Source organism: Argiope bruennichi, chromosome X1, assembly GCF_947563725.1.
Source record: "Argiope bruennichi chromosome X1, qqArgBrue1.1, whole genome shotgun sequence".
Classification (NCBI taxonomy): Eukaryota; Metazoa; Arthropoda; class Arachnida; order Araneae; family Araneidae; genus Argiope; species Argiope bruennichi.
Window position 1 is genome coordinate 9,569,784 of NC_079162.1, and position 14,881 is coordinate 9,584,664.

The following is a 14,881-nucleotide window of genomic DNA, read 5'->3' on the forward strand; positions in this document are numbered from 1 at the left end:
GAAAATGTAGTTATAAAATTATTATCACACATTTTCTTTTTATTTAACTATGTAACAATAAACTTTTAAGAGAGATACTGCAAGCAATCTTCCGAACTGGAGAATAAAGAAGATGGATTTCTTTGTGATTATGACACTCAGATCATTTGACAGATGATTGGTTTATGTCAAACAGCGAAGACGTAAGTAGAATGTGAAAATTAGTATTAGATTCTCAATTTAAGATAATTATTCAGAATATTTAAAGGAAATTCCTATATCACTTTAAATCCAATTTGTATTGAAAATTTACAAACATATACAACATTAAATATGCAAATAAAAATAAATAAAGAGAAAAATAAATCTTGCGATCTTGGAAGCAACAATTTCAGAAATAGGAATTGTGATTTTCACTCTTTAGCGATCAGTTATTGAAGTAGAAACTTCATTAAATCCCAATCCTTGAAGTTCTATAAAAATTGTTTTAAAAAAATGCGAAACCTTTGTCAAATGCTTCTAAGGATAAAAGTATTTATTCAAGCAATCTGAACGATTTCTTGGTTTATCAAAGTGTTAAATAGCAGTTTATCTCTTAATTAATCATGGGCTTAAAATTCTAAGAGGCAAAACTTAGAGTTCCTTAGGTCATGAACCAATGAAAATTTTACTTACCAGACTGGTCAGGAGAAAATGATAATTTCTTCTTCCCATGTAAATATCATGGACGTGCTTCACAATAATTGTCTTTCCATTTTCAGCATTGCAATCGAGAACTACATATTTTCTGCTTTCAGGATCCGATGCTTCCACCTCTCTAAGAAACGAATTAGCTTCTGTAGCGTTGGAAATTCTCTTTACAGTCCGTACATCCAAATTGTAATCATCGGTGGTCAACTCAAAAATGTGTTGAAGTTTCAGAAGGCCTGTAAAAAAATTAATTTGAAGATGATATTTTTTTTTCATAGAAGACCTGTTATTGTATTCCTGTGGTCAGTGAAGGTTCAATTGTTGTTCGTTGGTTCAAATTCTCAGACCACAATGAAGTGAAAATTGAAGAATTGGAATTTTCTTTTTTCACTTTGGAAGAACCACCTTTTTTTTTCAGAGAAAATTCGATAAGAGAATTTCGTGAATTCGATAAGAGAATTCTGTGAAGAATTTCGTAAATAATGTTAATGCTTCTTACAGATTAGTCAAAAATATTTTAGAAGAATAACTTTGATATTAGAATATGTCAAGAATATCTTAAAATACCTGTCCTAGAAAAGTTTTTGCGTTTTGTTGACGCACATTTTTTGTTATATTGCTTCCTCATATGCTTACTTTCATTACATTTCCCTTTTATACCTTCCATGTTTTAAAAAAGAAACAAAATCTTTGTATATCCAAAGCTCCTTTATTTTTGGAGGATATTTGGATTCAAAATTGTGGATCTGAATTAGATTTTGGATCTAATAGTTAGGACGGAAGAGATACAAAAAGAGTATGCAAGATTTTCTTTGTTTCATCTATAGATATCCATAACTTACTTCGATGGTCAGTTAACTGAGATAAAAATAGTTCCTTCCTATTTTTCACCTTACAAATATCTTAGAAACCCGGAAAAATTTTGAATATCTTTTGAATTACATGGAGCAGAAATAACTCTGTTTGATGTAGATCTGAAAACTCTCACAGCAGAATCTGGGACAGAAATATCAGAAGCTCTATATTAGAGGAAATTCCTCGAAACGCCTCACCTAAAATAGTATATAGTTCCAACTCTGAGCAGCACTGAGACAAAGAGATAAGAATTTATCGAGCATACTCTTTGCTAAAGGGGAATCATTTTCACTTTAATGTTTTCCTCCTTCTTTGAAGATCATCATGGTTTTCTACAAGAAAGGCGATAACAAATCTTCCCATCATTACAAAAACCTTCCAAATAACCATCTTAAAGAGAATATATCCCCATCTCAGAATCAACATTCTACTACACAGAAGTCATTTTGGTTCCGAGGTGGAAAGTACATAGACAATGTAACCCATTACTAAAATTCGTAAATTCAAATAAAAAAAGAAATATATTATGGTTATCTACATATATAAGTAATTTACCTTCCATGCCATATAATATTCTTCCATCCGCAATGCTTACAATCAATTTAATTTCAATTCCAATTCTAGAGAAATTCTTCAAGAAAGATAATAGACCAACAATTAAATGAAAAATGTGGCTATCAAACGTCAATAATTGCTGAAGTATTACGGTGGCATCCTAGACAATAAATTTTATTAGACTCCTCATCTTCTCAGCATCCAAATCAAAACAAGCATTCTAAATGAGCAAGCATTTTGTTTCAACTAAAATCTGAAAAATAATCCTACATTCGTTGTCCGAATAATCCTTTATGGAGTTACTTTCTTCTCAACTCGGCAATCAAAAATTCTACTATTAATAAAAAGAAAATTTCTCCTAAACCTTTCTAACGCACATTCTCTACTATAGTACTTACTCCAAGTCATTGAAGGAATTTTGCAAGTCGGCATTACAGCTGAATTAAGATCTCATTTTAAATGTAAACTATCTTATTTCAATTTAGACCAATATTTATATGTAAAATAAAAATATATTTTCATATTAATTGTCTAAAATGCTGCAACTTATCTCAATTGGACATGATTAAAACTCGCAAGAAAAACTTAGTTCTCAAATGAAATATTCTTCCATATTTTTCGTGTAACCATTCTTCATTAAGAATTCAATATGAAAAAGAAAGAATAATTCTTGGATCTCAAACCAAGTCACATCGCATATTTTCATTTAATCAAGTTCCATCTTATCTGTTACAGTGCTTCAAAATGTGTGTGAAATATTCCCTAATATCTTAAAACAAATATTAGAGAATAAAAAAGTTTTGGGATTAATAGCAAATAAAAATGCTAAGTTCCATCGATTAAATATTTATCTAAAATGCAATTAGAAAAAGGGGATATAAATAAGTGAAATAACTTATTTCATTCAAGCAATGAATCCATTGATCATTCAGAGAATGACGAAGTGAATGAATGCCTGTAACCTCAATTAAATTGCAAAACATGTTTTCTTATAAATGAATTTCCATGTATGATATATTAAATCTATCTGAAAAGTTAGAAAAAGCGTCATTTAAAAGAATTGCATCACGTTTAGTTATTCTAAAGTATGTATATTAAGGTTAATGTGGTTAATACGTTATTAATAATAATAACTGGATATAGTGATTAATCTATCCCATTGACTGTTTAGTGTGAATAATTAACCAATATATCAAATTGACCGGTTATTATTAATAGCCAATTAATCCTATTAACCAAAATATACATTTTAACTACTATTCCAGCACGATGATTTTGAGACGAAATATTTCTTCTCAAAATTACACCTATAAGACCCTCTTTTAGAAGACAGGAACTGTCTAAAAAGACTTTCAGATGGATCCAACTTTCAGACAAGATCAACATTTTTACATGCGGTTCTGAAGTTGACCAGAAACTGAGCGTTTAGTCAAAGATTCGAGTCGTTAAAAATATGTATAGGATAATATGTATAGCAACAATGCCAAGATATGAAGAGACAGCGAACTTAATTTAAAGGCGGTTAGCTTCTTTTGCCCAACTTTATAAAAAAAACCCATCCAGACTATCTTGCTCAAGCACCCTCCATTCAAATACGGTAGATTAAAATATAAGTGGTGTCACAGATTTCTTGATCTAACAAGCCGTATTTGTAGGATATTCGCTATAATATCCAGCATCCTCAAACATGTAGTCTTCGGCGTTGGTAAGAAGAATGCAACAATGGTTAAACAGGAAGAAATATTCATCAAATTATACCATAAGTTTCTTTAATATAGTAACCCTTGGAGAAAAAAGATTTGAAACAGTCTCAACACATTGAAAAACTTTCACATCAAAGAAATTGCCATGGTTGCAGTGAAATGAGCGATCTACCTCATTATGTCACAAATTGCATGTATATCTTCACCTCAATAAACTCACCTCGAAGTTGTCGATAGAACAAAGTAATGCAAAACCAAGCCTAAGATTAAAACAAGGAAGTTAGTCAATTCAAGGATCACGAACATCTTTCCCGACATCTAGACTCAGAACAAGCTTCCGTTAATCCCACTTAAAATGCCATACAAATCACGACTTATATGATATTTTAGTTACGAATTCATTTTATAAAAATAATATCACGGAAAGCATATTTTCAGAATGGGCTTTAATACTGTAATAATATTTTGTCTGAACTCAACAATAAATTTCGAAACAACTATCGGAAAAGGCCATGAGAAAAAAATATAGTTTGCGAGAGTGTTTAATTTTATTAAAGGAAGCGAAAGAGCAAATAAGATTATTCTGTGAATGTGAGAAAAAATTGCGAAAGGCATTTAAGGGAAGACCCGGATTTCCTGATTTTTCGAAGCAAATTCAGATCATGCAGAACTTAGAGCTTGAGAAAATAAATAAAACATTCTTGGATTACGAAACTTCGTTAATGAAACAGAACAAATTACATTGTTTTTCTTCATTGCAACCCAAAATCTGAAGAAGGTGAAATATTATTACTAATTTTTTTGCCCATATTTTTCTAATATACTTATGCACTGTTAACTTTTAAATAATGAAATTAGTTACTCTTGTAGAATATTATTTATAACAAACTGTCTCAGAAATTTGAAGTGTATTACTTTAAAAAATAAAAAAAAATTTAAAAAAAATCATACAAATATTTAAAAAAATAAATGCAAAAATAAGCTCAATTAATACTAAATAAGAGTTTCTATTAAGATAAGTTTTTGATAGTAAGGGTTACAAAATAAGATGTTTTATTTACTGATATAATAAAATTAGAATAATTATGTTTATATAAGTGTATGTTTATATAATTCTTTCTTTCTCTTAAAATTTTTTAAGACAGTAATTTAAAATTATACATTCATTTCAGTATCTATAATATAACAACATAAGAAGAAAAAAAAGATATATTGGCAACCACATTAAGTACCGATGAAATTTTCAACAGATGATCTAGCTGTTTAAAAGATCTTCCCTCTGAGGGGTTCATCACATTCAACACAGTAATTCTACACATCAAAAATTGGCCTGCTTTAATGCACACAAAGCATATTTCCCCCACATCCCTAACCACAATAAGCAATAAGGGAATCTGTACTTTCAAAAGGGGATTGAAATGAACGAAGACAGGCGGGTAATTTTCGTCCCCACTCTACTATGTCATTTGTTTTGTTAATCGGAGAGTCATTCCTGGAGGTTACCCAATTACCCAACCGTATGCGATGGGGGACTGTGATTGAATGATGATCTTAATGTTAAAATGCGCCAGAGTGTAAAGCAAACTGTGGTCAGTAAAGCCAAATGATTTACCCCGATCCTCTGTCACTTCCCATTTGTCAGCGATCAGGGGAAACTTCCTTTCCTAATAGAAGCCCATTTGTACTAGATTTTTAAAAATCAATTTGAGAGTTGATATCATTTCATAATTCATGTAGAATTTGTTAACTGAATACAAAGGGGATTTAAAATAAAATGAACGCAATGAAAAATTGGCTCATTTTTACAGCGCGTTTAGCATAACTGAAACCTGTTAAAGTGCAAATAATTACTGCAAAAATTCAATTCAACTGAAAATATGTAGCATTGCTATTTAATCACGATAAAAAATGAAGACTGTGAACAATATATTCTAAAAGTATTGCCAGGTATAAAATTTGGCCATTTTCCAAAAGGCATCCATTTTGTCTCGAAATTCTACACCTCAGCAAGATATCAGTTATTTGCTCAATAAACACTTAGATTTATGCTTTTTTCATCCTTCCATTAGAAAAAAAAAATATTCTTTTATGGGGAAATTTTTAATGTTACTAGAATGAAGGCCAGAAAATTGACTCTTTATTCCATGTCTCCAACTTCCTTTAAAGAAATCAACCATAAACTATTCTCTTAACGTCTGAAAAAATTCTCTCGTCGAATAAAAAGAAGAAAAAAAAATAGGTAGTTATCTAAATTTAAAAGTGTTCATATTTGTTACTTCCTATCAATTTTCCCAACTGTTCAAAAAGAAGTTTTCTCAGTCAATACAAACATTAAATTAATATACATGTATATATATTTTAGTTGAATATTTCCTTTTTGATCTGTTATTATTTTACCAAAGGATATATTATAGTCATGTTAAAAGAAACACATCCTTGCAATATTTATAAACCATGACGGAATGTAAAATGGCTCTTCATTTCTTTCATGATATTCATAAAAATACATAGTGAGGCATTTATCAATGTTTTGAAATCTAATCAAATTCTAGTGTTCAGGTTCGTTCTTGTAATTTTTCAGTCTCCTTGAATGGAAAATCTTTTTACAGTCTTTCATTAAACAGCTTTAGTCCCACATCGGTCACTTTGTTTCAAATCAACTTTCCTGACTTTCTTATCGTTGTACTATTGGGCCTCAAACTTAGCCTGTGCTTGACAAATTGAGCGTATAAGGCTTGACATGCGACTTAGTGTTTCACGTTCAATCGTGTAAGCTATTGGTTTCCTTTTATTTTTTTTTTCTTTCTCTTTAACGCCAAGCCAGACATATTGATTTATTGCTCTTAACCCCCCCCCCCTCTCCCCAGTCAAGAATGAGCGTATGAACTGGTAATTTATAAAGATTAAATCTTTAGGCTTGGTAATGTATTTGAAAAAATCCATTACCATTGAAGACTCAAATTTTAGCTGGCGATATGATGTAAAAAAATTTACAGACATCAGAATGCTTTTGTACATAATACAGAGTAATAAAGTTAGCAATGTTAATGGTGGAAGAATATTGTTATTGATCAGAGATAAAGTATATACAAAAGAATAATTGCATTACACTAAACATAAAAAATAGGACAATCACATTTGCATTAATCAATTAAAACAACTCGCTTTTATAATTTTCTGTTGAAATGCTGAAAATTACTATTAAGTAGTTCATAATGTCAAGCTATTTACGCTAGTGTTTCTAAAAGAATGAATTTTATTTCTAATGGGAATGAATTTCCTTATAATTTATCATGAATTATATCTTATTAATTTATCTTATCAATTTATGATGAATTTCATTTATTTAAAGTGCTTATATATTTTTAATTTTAGGATAGAATTTAATTAATTAGAAGACTATAGCAAAGTTCTTTGAAAATCTTAGTTGACAAAACACACCAAGTACATTTAATATCCTTATGTTATACAGAGTTAGCATAACTGAATGACCGGTTATAAAATACTTATATTTTCAAAATTGTTACACATAATAAAATCAGTGACATATAAAAACAAAAAAAAAATAATCCAGTTTCTTTTTTTTTTTTTCTTTTTTTTTAGTTACAAATGTTTGAGGGAGTGAACCCTTCCTAACACGTCAAATATCTAATTTGTAGTCACGGTTTTTTTTAATTCAATTTGAGGTTTTACACGTTCAACGGTGTTTTATGCAGCATTGGTGCATTTTTTAAGTTCATTACCTGCTTTCCATAATGAGGGTGTTATCAACAAATTATTTCGTATAATCCCACCAAAAGAAATCTTATTAAGTAAGATCCCGGGAATTTGATGGCCATGTGACGAAGGGTAAATCAATGTTACCAGCACGCCTAATTCAGTGTTCGGGAAGCTCCTCTCTTAGGTAGGCGAGGTACACCCAAACCCCAATGAGATGGGATCCCATCTTTTTGAAAGGTATAAAATTCGTAATATCCGCACGTATTGTAATAACTTAAAGACGGAAAAGACAATTAATGTAATTGAGTGAAGTTGAAAACAAAATTTGAAACTTCTTTTCTTCATTTTCAAGCATCAACTGCTTGAAACAGTTTTAAAAATATAAATTTGTAAAAGAAAAGATCATATTGTTTATGTTAGCTTTGAATGTGAAATTTGATGAGATATAAAGTCCCCCTGAAACATAGTGTTACAAAATTGTCTGACACCAAATGTTACAAAATTTTTCTTCTACAAATACCGCTAATCAATCGCAACACATTTAATCGCTAGTTCAGCAGCTTGCTTGCTTGCTGTCTAATCCTCTCAAAATATCTACTTGTCGGCGACTCCGACTCTCTCACACACACAACTTTTGACGATACACACGACTTCTGACGATCTACACAACTTCACTGCAGCTTCAGAGTGCCCGTCTTTTACAGTTCCGGGAGGTGGGGCTAGAATCTTCAGACCATTCAGGGCGTATCTGAGTGTATCTTGGTTCCTACTGGAAGGCTCGTGAAACTTCTCGAACTTTCCAGTATAATCCATATAGTCGCCAAACTCGCCAAATTCGTCGCCAAGTCGCCAAATGGTCGCCAAGCTCAGTACTCACAGGACAGATTTTACAACGCTTTTTCTAACGATGACACTATTCGTGCCGGGTAGCAAAATTACAGATTTGTAACAATAGCTTTTCTGAAAAATTTGTGTGTCCTATTGAAATCAAGCGATGCATATTTGTTGAAGACATTCTAATACAGTTTTCCCCCTAAGAGACATTGTGAAGAATTGTATTACGCAAAATAAAAGCAAATTTTCGCTATTTAATTTGAGAAGCTCTAATTTATTCTTGAAAGGGAAAGCAAATTTTCCGAAACCTAATTCTGTAGCAGTGAGCTAAGGAGAATGAAACCAATGCCAATTTATTCCAGCAAATAATAACCGTTTCACTTCGCAGATTTGATATATTGTTCATATTAATGAAAAAGGAAGTTCAATTACGCAAAGTATCAAATGTCAAATTTCAACTCGGGATGCTCATTTCGAAATATACGAGAGCTAACAGGAATTTTATCTTAAGTAGTATCTCTTAAAATAAGATACTGCAAGTAAGAAAATGATATTGAAATGTATGCTGTTTTGTTACCAATAAAATAAATGAGTTCACTCCATTCCCAGTTCATTCAAACATTAAATTAACTTCGACAACAGCCGCCCAGAGAAATGCTGCTTCTTAGGGGAATAATATATATATATATTGGTTTGTATTGCGAAAGCTGAAAGGAGGTTCTGCTTCAAATTAAAATTCAGTTACTTTGTTATTTGCTTATTTTTTATAATTCATAGATTTTCCGTGAGGAAAAAGAAAGGAACAATTCTTCAAAAATTACTTTATATCTTGTTTCAGTCTAATTAAAAAGGGTTTGTTCTCCTGTTTTACTTGAAACACACGAAAGCTCATTCTTCGATCTGATATCAAAGTAGAAAGGAAGGAAATTATTGTAAACACTGTTTTTCTAAACCTAATCCATCAAAAAATTAGTATATCGGCTTATAAAATGCCTTTTGAAAGAAAATTTGGATTTGCTGAAAAGAATGAAAACCGCGTTGGTGCTATCGAAATATTTTTCATGGATGAATCGAAGTTTTGTGAAATAACAATATTAAGATAGCATTTTTGTGCACATAAATAATCATTTGAAAGCGATTAATGTATTTTTATGGGTCATCTAAATTTAGAGGGATTATTCACATTTTGAAAATTTTTTATTATGTTTTGTCAAAGAATGCTTGGAATATTGAGGAAACAAAAAGTGAAAATATGCAAATACTTTTAGTGATAACAAACTATTTCACTCCTTATTACTTATTGACTCGATTAAGAATCCAATCATTTCAATTGAATTGTTAGATGCAATCGTTTATAATTCTTAATAAAGTGATCCCAGTAGAGTTCAAGACCTTACAATTTGTATCGTTAAAATTGATTTATTCGAAAATAAAACATTGTTGTACAATTTTAGAGGGCGATTTCTTTTCTATTATTATTCAGAACGACCTTACTTTATTATGAATAATTATTATGTACAATTAAACTTATCAAACAAAATTTATGTTTCTATCAAAAACGTCATTTGGAATATTAGTACCTTAAACACAGTAAATCAAATGTTAAAATGATCATTTAAACTTTTTCAGCAGGAGCAGGTTATCAGCTCAGAAATAAATTGTGCTGAAAAAGTTTTTTCATGTGGTTAAATATACGGATTTATTTTAAAATGATTTTTAACTTTTATTAAGGTAAAATCCTTACTTGTTGCCTTTAATATTGAATATTTTGCAGTTTACCTGAGTTAAACTAACAACATTCATTGCGTGGTGAATCTAGTTACATCATAATTAAACTACCTTCTGTCAGTATTATATGGAATATGGATGAAAAATTTTTTCAATCGTTTGTTCTGCACTCATTCTTTATTAAATCTGGAACAAAAGTCTAAGATATATTTGTTTTTTATTTAATGATTTGTTTTATCTATTTGTCTTATTAATATAAAAAAATGAAACTAGTTGCAATAATGTGCACTAAAATAAAAGTGGTTTCCTTTGTGTCATTTGCTAAAGCAAAGTTATTAAAACACGAATCTCTTCCATACCTTTAAATAATCCAAATTGGTGTAGGGGAAGTAATATGACAGAGAAATCAGCAAATTGACTCAATGTTCTTTTTTCACATTTTCTTTGGCGATCTGTAAATTTTGCATCAAGGCTGAGAAAGAGCCATCTATTATCGTTAGCATGTATACCCTTTTGCTTCTAATTCGTTTCACGATTCGGAAAATGGCTTCTAATTCATTCAAATTTGTTTTGAAAATGTGTGCTGTTTCTGTCTTTTTCGGTGCTTCCTATTGTTTTTTAAAATTTTATTTAATGAGCACATTGTGACTAAAGGATGTGACTAACAAATTATTTGACCTGCACCTGCTTCAGAAAACTGAATAGAAAGCTATAAATAGAAATGAAAAGTACTTTTCAAACAATCGTAATGGATTTTGGGAATTTTCAGTTGGAATGGATGAACTTCACTTGGAAAAAGTAAGAACAAAATAAATTGAAGCTGAAAACAGTATTATCATAAAGGGCTATTATTTTTTTTCAACTACAGTACACAGATTAATAGATGAATAAAGAAGTAGATGAAAAATTTCATTGCTGTGGTCACTATAGTAAACGGTACTGAAACAATGCTGAAATTGAAAATCAATTTTTCATGTTAGAATATTTTATTTATAATAGGGAAAATATATCATCATATTTAAATGTACCTTTGGCAAAATAAATAAGAATTTCCAATTTATAAACATTAAAAGAATTAGAAATACGGATTCAAGCGTTATGGAAAATTGAAGTTCATTTATTAAGTAAAAAATTATTAGACATATATATAGCCTTATAGAGAAATCTTGTATCTACACTCATGTCCAAGATTAAGGTCACAAACATAAAATATGCGAAAAATGAAAAACTATCCACTGTGTTGCCACGAAATTTGTCACAGAGGTACACTGCAATGGAAAAAAGAACATAGACACATAACAACATGGAAAAGATTTTAATTCGGAATTAAGAAACAGTGTATATCAAAAAGTGTTACATTATGAATCAGAGATAAAGCATTTATCTCGAGAAAACCCTGTCTGATATGGAGTGTGACCACCATGCACTGCTATACAAGCTTCACAACGAGCTTTCATACTGTTTATGAGGGTGTCAATAAATGTTTGGGGCAACAAAGCCCATTCTTCCAAAAGCGCGGCTTTTAACTCTTGGAGGGTATTAGGAGGGGGGTTACGCTGTGAAATGGCTCTTTCGAGACCATCCCAAACATGTTCAATAGGATTGAGATCCGGAGACATCGAGGGCAAGTCCATACGTTGAATATCCTCTTTCTCAAGAAAATCATCAACGATCTGGGCTCTGTGTGGACGCGCGTAATCGCCCATAAACATGAAGTCTGGGACAAAAGCACCCCGGAACAACCTCACATAGGCTTCAAGGATCTCATCCCTATAGCGATGTGATTTGACAATACCCGCTTTGAAGACGTGCAGTGGTGTACGACTGCCCAATATTATGCCACCCCGGACAAGGATTCCTCTGCCACCAAATCTGTCGATTTCTTTTACGTAGGAGGGAAGATAGCGAGCTCCTCGCTCCCTCCAGATGAAGATTCGACGAGTGTCCCTCTGTGTGGTAAATCTCGACTCATCACTGAAAAGAACATGCCCCCATTCTTGCTGTGCCCAAGACTGATGTGTTCGGCACCACAACAACCGGACTTTTCTGTTGGATGCAGTCAAAGGGGCGCACTCAACTGGTCCCCGGGCATAAAGGGCTCTCTCTGCTAGACGTCTGTATACTGTTCTCTGGAAATTTTTACTGCAGACGCAGCAGCAAGGTCACGAGCAAGTTGAGGAGACGTTGTCAGCCTATGCCGTCGTGAGCTTAATGCCAAATAGTGATCCTGTGCAAGCGTTGTTGCTCAGTGACGGCCTTGGCTGGCCTTCCTGGTTACAGTACCACTTGTTTTGAATGATTCCACAACCTGGATACCACTTTCGGGGCCACTTGTAACCATCGAGCCACCTCCGCTTGAGACAGCCCAGATTAAAGCCTGTCAACGACTTTCCAACTCAAGAAATCGTCTAAAAGTCTATGAGAACTCATTTTCACTGGAAACAAGTTAAATTTTTTGTTTTAATGCAATATTTAAAAAATTGCAGGCAAAAATCCCTGATGCCCAGGTTAATATCGTGTTACCGTCCTTCACAATATATAAAATATAATTTGTTTAAATTTTACTGGTAGCCATTTAGAATTAATTTGAAAAACACTTTTGTGACCTTAATTTTGAACATGAGTGTATATAATAAAAATAAAATATCATGATATATTCCTCTTTTTATATATGCAAATAAGTAAAAAAAATCTATATTGCATTGAAGAAATAGGTAATTGCACTAGAGGCAAAAAATAAGGTTGAGAGCAATTACAATATAAAAAAGGATTTCGGCAAATTCCCTTTACCGATAGCAAATTTAAAACGAAATCCATTTCGAAACAGAAATTGTCCGCAAAACGGCTGAACGAGGTTTATTATGACAACTTGTAATGTGAATCTTAATCGAAAATTAATTCTCTAGATAGAATAATAATTCTCGGGGCTTTGCAATTTCCTGTTTGAGATTGATTTTTAGCACTCCTATCCTTTTACCGAAAAGAAATAAATTTCTTATCATTCATCGTTATTTCCAACAATTTGGGAATATTTATCATCCATGAAATAAAATATAAATGATGGTTCTCTAAATTACAGAAAACTTTGATGAACTAATCGCAAATTGCAACGCTCCTATTTCTTAATTTCGATTGAGTCTACTGATCTTATTATAGTTATTCACTGCTGTTTTAAGGAAGACTTTTTATTATGGCTGAATCTAAAGGACAACTGATGAAGAAAATTGTTTGCTTTTCTTTTTAATGGATTGAATTCGTTATCGACATAGAAATGAATTTACATAGAATTTTGTCCTTTCAAATTCACATATATAGGGTGAGCAATCAACTGTAAGAAATAATATATAATAATTCTTAACGATTGTTTTTCGAAATGCTACCTTTAAAGTATTCTAAATTTTTTTTTTATATTCAGTCAATCTAAACAAAGTGGAACTGTTTATATCTTATGCTTCCTGAACCTGTACAAACGATCAATTAAAATTTGCACAATTTATACACTGTATTCCATCGTCAGTGTTTTGAATCAAAAATTTTCATATGGTAATAATTCATATATTGTACTAACTCATAGGTCATTAAAATACTTTAAAAAATCATCTAGATCTATTTATGGTGTTGCATATTGGTATACACAACTCATAGCACTGACTTGACCACAAGCAAATTCCTACTGTATTCGTTGAAAATCTTTATTAAATGACTAATGAGATATTTTTGAAGGTGTTTCTTTTCATTTTTTAACGTCTCTAAGGATTTATTTTAGATCCCCCCAATATAGAACTAAAGATTAAGAAAGGGGAAAAAGTTGCTATAAATTCTACCGAAAAATTTATGCTAATAGGTTTTTTTCTTTCTCTTTCTACTTTTCCCTCGCTCCCTCCAATTGTTATACTGTAGAATGAATTGATGCACTTTATATATTTTCTGGCTCTTGACAGCGGGGAGGTTCGTTTCATACAAAATAAATTGTCATGTTATTATTGTAATTGGTAAAACTTTTGTTATTCGTCTAAGCATTAGAATTTTCAAAAATAAATATATTTTATAAAAAAATATGTAATATCAAGTTTTCTACATCAACCAGAACACTATTCAAAAATGTTCATAAATCTGGATTCTACCAACTAATTGTCATGTTTCATTAACATTAACTGTTCTCCAATCTTTTACTGACAAAGAGCTTTGGCGCTTTCTCAAAAGTATAATGAAACGATCCTTTCCATATTGTTTATTTTATCGTGTACTTCATTATTTAAAAAGGTATATAATTATTTAATATTGAGCGGATTACTTCCAAAAATAATAATAATCTGCAAATTATTTGATTATAACAATCCCAACATTTATTTGTTTCCTTTCATTTTGATGCATTTATAGTTTCATCCATAACATAGCCTATAACATCACAGCTTAGTATAGCATTCAAGAACATAATAAAATTCATCTGTGTAGATTTTAATATTATGGTAAGCCATCTAACTCACATAACTGAAGGTTGCATTTTCACAAACCGTTTAGTAATGACAACCTTGTCCCCAAATCATGAAAATCTTCGTGTTCCAAAACGTCTTGCCTAAAATTTATGAAATAAAAGTCAAGCATTTGTTTTCAAAGGATAGTTTTCTCTGAAAAGATTTAAAATTATCGTTCTGATAGTAGGCTCATATGTACGAAAGAATTTTATAACTGATTTAATATATGAAAAATATACCATGACAATTCAGTTTTTTTTATACCATCCAGTCACAGATATGAATTCCATTGAAATAAAACGAATCATTTTTTTTCTGAATATTTTTTATAAGGCTTCGAAC

General features: G+C 31.2%; 1 protein-coding gene across 2 annotated transcripts in view; it reads right to left on the reverse strand.

Annotated features, from left to right (window-relative positions):
* LOC129958974 (glutamate receptor 1-like) overlaps window positions 1-14,881 on the reverse strand; it is a 210,457-nt gene that overhangs the window by 132,473 nt on the left and 63,103 nt on the right. For both annotated transcript variants that reach the window (XM_056071734.1, XM_056071735.1), the window contains exon 4: window positions 655-905. In XM_056071734.1, the coding sequence (XP_055927709.1) occupies window positions 655-905 (251 nt within the window). The remainder of the gene's footprint in view (window positions 1-654; window positions 906-14,881) is intronic.